General features: G+C 45.4%; 1 protein-coding gene across 2 annotated transcripts in view; it reads right to left on the minus strand.

The window, feature by feature from the left end:
- LOC146179342 (uncharacterized) overlaps positions 1-6150 on the minus strand; it is a 30307-nt gene extending 24157 nt beyond the window's left edge. For both annotated transcript variants that reach the window (XM_084578980.1, XM_084578979.1), the window contains exon 1: positions 5357-6150. In XM_084578980.1, coding sequence (XP_084435106.1) covers positions 5357-5414 — 58 coding nt within the window. In that variant the 5' untranslated portion in view covers positions 5415-6150. The remainder of the gene's footprint in view (positions 1-5356) is intronic.
- Between the last annotated feature and the right edge of the window lie 2020 nt (positions 6151-8170).

The raw sequence follows: 8170 nt of genomic DNA on the forward strand, positions 1-8170 counted from the left end.
GAAGAAAATTTTGCGAAATGCAGACGACACTTAGGAGAGAACGTTTTTGCATCGGCCTGTACTGTTGTGCCCCAAATCTCTCCAGTTTTGATCAGAATTTTTGTTTTAATAATGTACGAAGTAATAAGGGCACTTTATTTTTCGGAGGGGGGGAGGAGGGATTCCTTTTCAAGTTCGTTTGCTTGCTCTCTCCTGGTCGTACATCACTCGTGACGTCAGAGCTTTTAGCTAACTATGAACTTCATTCACCAGTTCAACTGTCCCATTCGGAGCTCACCAACGGCAGAGAAGGAAAAATATGAATCCAGAAGAGAATTGTTATGAAACACAATCCCAGATTACACCGCGAGTCATCCTTGAGTCGCGTTCGCAGCTCATCAAAATGGCGGCCACAAATCACGTCACCGGGGAGTCGTCATACGCAGAAACGTGCTTGCATCCAATTCCTTTCCCATCGTCTTTGTCGTTCCGCACGGTGGTGGCCAGGCGGTACAGTAGAAACAACACCTTGGCCTTGGATCAGTCTTAGCGTGCCGGCCGCGTGCCGAGAGAGGCCTTTGCAAACAAAAGCCGGAAAGGAATTATTTGTGGAGCCGTCATTACTCTGTTCGTCACATCCTCCTATACCGGTAGCAGCGCTATAGTAGCCGCCCTGTTTCCATGTAATATCGGGTTTCTCGCGTTCGTCGGGCCTTGGCTCCCGCCCTTTCCTTTTTCCTTTTATTCGCACTTCCTTTGGACGGACCCCTTCGCGCAGTACCAATGTTGTTCCCCGCGATCGCATACATTTACGGCTTAAAAGGACAGAGCGCGACTGAAAAGAGAGCATAACATATGGATGCTGTTCTATTTATATCGCTTCGTTTCTTCTTTCGTGCCTTATCAGAGCCTATAGCTGCGTCAGGCAGCATTTACGCGGTGGTTTACAGCGCAGTACTTTCTGAAGTAATACTAGAACAAGCAGTAATACAGGTAAGACCTGTAGAGGCTGAGTAGTCGTGGAAATGATTGAGGGCAGTAGTAGAATAGTAGTAGCAGTAGGAAGAGGAGGAGCAGGAGGAGGAGGAACATGAATATTGTGTGATAGTTAATAGTAATAGCAGAAACAGTGATAGATATAACAGTGCTAGCCATAGTTAGCAGTAGTAGTAGTAGTAGTAGTAGTAGTAGTAGTAGTAGTAGTAGTAGTAGTAGTAGTAGTAGTAGTAGTAGTAGTAGTAGTAGTAGTAGAAGTAGTAGTAGTAGTAGTAGTAGTAGTAGTAGTAGTAGTAGTAGTAGTAGTAACAGCAGCAGCAGCTAGTAGTAGTAGTAGTCGTAGTAGCAGTAGTAGTAGTAGTAGTAGTAGTAGTAGTAGCAGTAGTAGTAGTAGTAGTAGTAGTAGTAGTAGTAGTAGTAGTAGTACTACAGCAGCGCCGCATTAAAAGTAGTACAGAGCAGAGCAGCAGCCGTGACTATTATGGATATTAGTAGTGATAGCGCTTGTAGTTGTAGTAGTATTTGCAGATATGGTAAAAGTAGTAGTAGTAGTAGTATTAGCAGTTGCGGAGTAGTAATCACCGCAAGAGTTAGCAAGAGTGCCGGATTATAACAAACATATCCATCTGCGCATAGTATTCTTGAGTAGTTCCCGCTGATAGTCCTGTCACGATGCTTGTTTTGTTCTTAAGACACTCTCAAGAAAAGAAGACGGTATACAATCGCATCGCGGTCGTCTAAAATGTGCATTCGCTGATTTTTATATCCTTCAATTTGACCAACAACACAAACTGCTGAACTTTTGTTTGTGGCGAGCAGAATAAGAAAAGTTATGCAAAGAAAGGAAAATCCCCGTCGCCACATCAGTGCCTGCACCTTGGTGAGGACATAGAGCGCGAGGAGCGTGCGGGAGTGGCGAGATTGCCCCATTGTGTGTTGACAACACCGCGAACGCCGCCCCAGCCGGCAGTGATGCGTGCGGTCATTGAGGCACTGTCACGCGAAGCTATCATTTTCTCCGGCGAAGTGTCGCACCCTATCTTTCAGTTTTTTTTCGTGTTTATTCTTTAGGTCACACACACACACACACACACACACACACACACACACACACACACACACACACACACACACACACACACACACACACACACACACACACACACACACACACACACACACACACACACACACACACACACACACACACACACACACACACACACACACACACACACACACACACACACACACACACACACACACACACACACACACACACACACACACACACACACACACACACACACACACACACACACACACACACACACACACACACACGTGCACGCACACGCGCGCGCGCGAAAAAACCTAGTCTTTATGGGCAGTGTGAAGAGTAGAAACACCATTGAAATCAAATTCAAGGCTTCTCGCCTTCAATAACATGAGAAGGTGCACACCTCCTCTGGGTGTCAAGCGCCACCTTGTGACGTCACGCTAGCGGAGTTGTCCATTGAGCCATGGCTGTCAACATACAGCCGTCCCCGCAACCTAGATCTATTCAACGTAACATAATGAGAATGGGTGGCTCCTAAAAATGCAGCTGAGGGGTTGACGGTCATACCACATTTACTCGCATAACGAACGCACTTTTTTTTCCCCCTAAAGGTCAGAATAAATTTGAGATGCGCTCACTGCGGAGTGTACAATATTCAGAAAAACGTTGGAGTGGCAAAAATGGTGCAGGAAAGGCTGTTGAAGGAAACGCTATATTCGGCACTCATCACCTTTTAAATAAACGAAATCCTATCCTCCACACGGTTTCCGTCATCCGATAACACTGTCAATAACTTTTTATCCCAAACACACATGTATAAATCGTGCATGGGCCCATAATGCTTCCCGGAGAGTGCACAGCTAGTGTTCACTCTGGCACAAGTTAGTACAATCCTTGATAGAATAGGTCGAATTGAGCAGCTTTATTAAAGGGGTGTGCTCCCTTGTGGTTCTCGCATTCTGCTCGGGACATTTTTCGTGCTATTCGTCCAGTATGCGGAGGTATATGTGTAAGTATAACAGTCTTGACATTCGACAGATAGCGCTTTAGTCTCGTCCAGTTCTTTAGACGTTACCGAATAGGCATCTGCCACCACTCAGTATCATATATCCAGCAGACTGAACGCCAGAAAATTAAGGGGATGCATTCATTAACAAGGGAAAATATATCTACTTTTTGGCAGCCAAAGTCGACGAGGGCGTTCATTACCTGAGCGCGCCCCCTCCTATCTTATCTCTAAACAGCCAGGGAGTCTCAGCTGTGATCATCTTATCTCTAAATCGCAGAGTCTGATCATGGTTAAGTAGCCTTATTGCGTGCCCGTTTCGGATACTACTGGTTGTACGCGTGGTTGCGTCGGTTCAAGAGCCTAGCAGGATAATTAGCAGTGGCAGCCAGCCGTTACCACTCGCATTACCTATGTGTCTAACATATGCATATAATACTCCCGGTAGAAAAATGTTGAAATGAATGATAACGCCCGTTACGCGTCAGATCTCGAATGCATAATCCGGCATCAGCCGATAAACGACAGCTCGTAGTTCCCTGGAGCTATCTCTTTACGTATGAAAATGCATGTCTCCTCTGTAGGTCGACGCAGAAGTGCGAAGGAATATGTGCTCTAGTTAACGAAAACTGCTCGCGTTTTTAAGTTATACCGTCATATAGGCAGAAAAGTTATGTGATGTTAGAATCAATGATATTTCCTATGGTATTCCCATGTGAGGGTCAACCCACTGTCCTAGTACTTTCCGTATTGGATAATATGTGTAGCTGTTTCCTGGCAGATGTAATCTACGAAGTTAATAAACCTCTTGCTGCGGTCGTGTGCAAGTTTCGACTCTGCGTCTACAGCGTGGTGAGCTATATCATACACCGTGACGTACAACGTAGTGCTAAATGTAGGCCACATTTCACACGGCTGGCGTAACTAATAGAGCTGTGTTCAATGTGTTTTGCTTTACAACGTTCGTCGAATACTGTCTGCTGACTCTGACACTCTGCTATCATAACGAACGTGTTAGTATCCATGGATATTATGTGCTCTTTTCCGCACCACCATACGCACGTATACTACCAAGATACCAGACCTTATGCTCTGGTATCTTGATGGTATACGTGGTGGTAGGTAAAGAAAAAGACGCATTTGAAACACAGACCGGTTGGTTTGGCTTGGTGTACGAAGCGACCGCAGGCTATGAGGGACGCCTTGAAACATAAATTATTTTAATCACGTAATAAATATAAATAATATTTTCAATTTTCTAACACAATGTCTTCACTTGTAAAGAATGGCGCCTGGTTTTCTTTATTTCTATTAACAACAAGAACGTACTATCGCGCTCAGTTTTTCCTGCAACATTCTGGCGATGACTATATTATCATTCGTGCTAAATTTACAGCAAATAATTGCCACCGAAATTCTCAACTCACAACATGTAAAGTCATGCTGAGTATTTTGGCTCGCTTGTAAATTAACAAGATGTCTTCCCGAGTCTTTCATAACCACATCGCTTCGTGATGCGAGTTCCGAACATATTGTATGTGTCGTTAAATACTGAGGGTTGGAGCACACATTTGATCATTCTTCAGAAAGCAAGCATGAAAGCCAACTTGGCCCATTTGCAGTTTTACACATTTAAGGTTGATATATCCGAGTGAGAAAAGGGATTAGCCACGGCTTTCTACATATTAAAGGAACGTTTTGTAATATATATAAACAATAAAATCTAGTTAAAAGTATCAGAGAATGGTTGCATTTTGCCGCTAGCAAGAAGATTTGCACTAGATCTCGCTCTATCTGCGCATTCTGTCCTTTACGCTAGCGCCTTAAAAATCGTAACCTAATGTAAACTGTATAACTGTAGAATACTGTAAACGGTACACTGGGCCAAAGAGCTTGACTTCCTAAGATTAAAAACGCATTGATTTCTCTGGTATCTAACTGCGTACTTCCACGAACTTCCACAACATATTCGGAGCAGAGAAATACTAGTTGTTGTTTTTTTTCAACAAAACATACAAAGAAAAATAAACCAATAAAACCAGTTTTTTAACGTCCAGGAAAATGCTTATCATTCCAAAAGTGCGAAGTGAATTCGTCCTGTGTTTTCTTCTTTTTATACCTCAGGCAATCTAAGTGCCATAGTATTGAACTCCTACTAGCTCACCCGGTGGCTATTATCGAATTAAGCCAATTTTCAACTTTCTAGCCCCTGTAGTATCTCTTTGTAATTTTCATGCTATACTGGGCAGTAGTTATTTATATCTTCATTATTTGTCAGAGCACTTTGAGCGTCATATGTAAGAAAGTATACTTACAGCTGATAAGCATGATGCAGGCAGCGGCCACCGCTGTGCAGGCACGTGATGAAGCCATCGTCCGGGATGTTAAACTGCCGCAGTAGTGGAAATAAATGAAGAGTTCTTTCACTGTGCTTTGACGCGACCTTGTAGGGATTTGCACACTGCGCGCAGGGAGCGCCTTGAACTACTCACGACGACCACGGGCGTGAGCGGTGCCGAAGTTCAGACTCCTCGTGGTTAGGAGGCGCTTAAATACTCAACTTCTTGAGATCGATTCGAAAGCCTTCTATTAAACACTCACTCTCCTGTCAGGAAACCAGAGCACTGCACGTCAGTCCTTCGATCCCACACGTGTTCAAGACCAGCAACGCTTTGTGTGAATCTGTGGGCTCCCTGGCTTTTGGAACGAGTATCTCGTAGTGCCCCAGCTAGGCACAGTATCTTCAGCAATAGTTCAGCCTTGCTCCCTCATACAAATCCGAGAGCATCCTCAGCGTCGTTACTGAAAACAAAAACGTTCTCTTCAGACTATTTGCTGTACTCGCTGTTGGGTACCAATGAGGAGACGATGATATAGAGCAGGGGGTCCCCAGTATCCTCTCGCTTGGCAAGATGCTCTTCAAGCGAGGCTGACGTCCAAACTGTAGAGCTCACAGAGACTGACTTGATGCCTCGGTTGATGTGGAACTGTAGTGGACTGGGATGTTCCCCTACGCCGAACAAAACTAGGAGCGATTAAGAGGGAGCGATTATATGACTCTTACTGGATCTGTGCCGTCCTGTCGTCGACGGAGCTAGCGTCCAATTGTTTCGAGAGCTGCGTGGGTTCTTCGCTGGCGCGCGGTGCGCTTGCTTCATCACCACCGGCGCGGAGAGGGTGAGGCCGCTCGAGCCCGTAACGGTCCAGACGTCGTTCCCCCTCACGCATGCGCTATCCTCTCTCCCTGGACACGCTTGGGTGCTGGTCCACGCTCGTTGCCTCCTCTCTGGCGACGCAAGTGGGTGGAGTACCCGCTGTGATACCTTCGCCGTATGGACTAGGCCGAAGGCTGGTTGCTGCAGTGGTTCCTACTGTAGCTGCTACTGGCGCGCCCATCTACGCGTGGTTGGCATGTCTGTGCGTTCTTGGCGCATCCTGTGTATGCAGGACTGTTTTGAAGATGCGTAGGTTGCCAAGACGGACATTGACGTTTCAGGTTGCTCGAACTACCCCTTCCTATGTTTTCCTTTCTAATAGTTAAGCCTTCCTTCCGCACCGTCTTTCGCAATATCCGTTTCTGATTGTTTTTGCGTCCCGTCGCCTTCTCTCTCGACGCCTGTAACAATCACTTATCTTCCGAATGCTTCTGGCTCTTGGCAGTATAATAACCTCTTGCTATATTCGCCCGCCTTGACGATGGTCTATGGTTCATTTACCTTAATGCGAAGTGGTCTAGAACGTGTTCTCGTGTTAAGGGCTCAAGTTACGACTCCTCGTTTCGGAAGCGCTCTTTTGATGAACATAAAATAAAAAGCAAACACCTTGAAACCGACATTTTGGACACTTAAAATAACCCGATATCATTAACATAGAGAGCCCGTATCAATGGCACCATTTAAAGCCAATGATACAATGGGGCTACTAAATCAGTTATAGTATATATTGCTGATAATAAAGGAGTGATTACTCACTAGCATCCACCTATGTGCAGCCATACGAAGGAAAGTTTCGAGTTATTGATCAATTCAATATCATCCTACCATTTGCTTGCCTCCCTGGTTGTTAGCTCAGTTGGTAGGGCGGCTGCCCCGTGAAGACAGTGGTCCCTTGTTCGAACCACGGGGCCTTGCGGCTGCAAAGAAAGTCATATAGCTTTCTCAAAAACTTCATAGTTAATAAATATTCCCGGCGCTCCGGGAGGTAGTGGCCCGGGGTGCGAATCCGGGACCACTGCCTCCCGGAACCCTGGGAATATTTCTTTGACTATGAAGTTTCTGAGAAAGCTGTATGGCTTTCCTTTGTAGCCGCAGGGCTGCATTTAGATGGATGCGAATGAGTAATCACTCCCTTGTTAGAAATCCAACTCCGCCTTGGGGAATTCCCCTAATCCTCGGACTAACACATTTCCCACTTCGAGTCATTAATTCTTTTTCGGCCCACCATCTGCTTGCCTTCCTGCCTTCCTGGCTAGCTCAGGAAATAAAGAAAAAATCGTGGTTAGCTCAGTTAGTAGAGCGACTGTCCGTGAAATGCGGTGGTTCCGAGTTCGAACCCCGAACCAGGATGAATTTTTATTTAACCACGAAACTTCTGAGAAAGCTGTTAGATTTCCTTTGTAGCCGTTTGGCTGCGCTTAGGTGGAAGCCAATGAGTATTCGTTCCCTTGTTACAAATTTTACACTACTTTGGGGTTTTCTCCTATACTTTGGACTAGTATATAGCGCTGTAAACACTGTGGTTTTGTGAGGCGCGGTCACGAATTCTTTATTCTAGATGGAAGAAATCAACTTTCGATTGTGTACCTAAGACTTCTGAACACACTGAGAAAGCAGAGAGAAAGAGAAAGACAGTATGCACGTTACCCCCTTGCTGCATCGTAAACATTCTTCAGTGTGTAGTCTACAGGGGGTCATTATAAAGTCTGAAGAAGGTTCTTTGAGGGCGGGTTGCAAGTATCATCAGCTCGGCTCTCCAGTACATTTTGTAGCATCAACGGTCTATCAGGTCTAAAATTAAATTAAATTAAATTGGTTCACAGGGAGGGAAAGGCGCAGTAACTGTCACACTTGCTCTGTGGACACCCGAACCGCGCCGTAAGGGAAGGGAGGAGGGTGGGAATGAAAGTGGAA

This window comes from Amblyomma maculatum, chromosome 9, assembly GCF_055883805.1.
Source record: "Amblyomma maculatum isolate TAMU_Amacu chromosome 9, ASM5588380v1, whole genome shotgun sequence".
Classification (NCBI taxonomy): Eukaryota; Metazoa; Arthropoda; class Arachnida; order Ixodida; family Ixodidae; genus Amblyomma; species Amblyomma maculatum.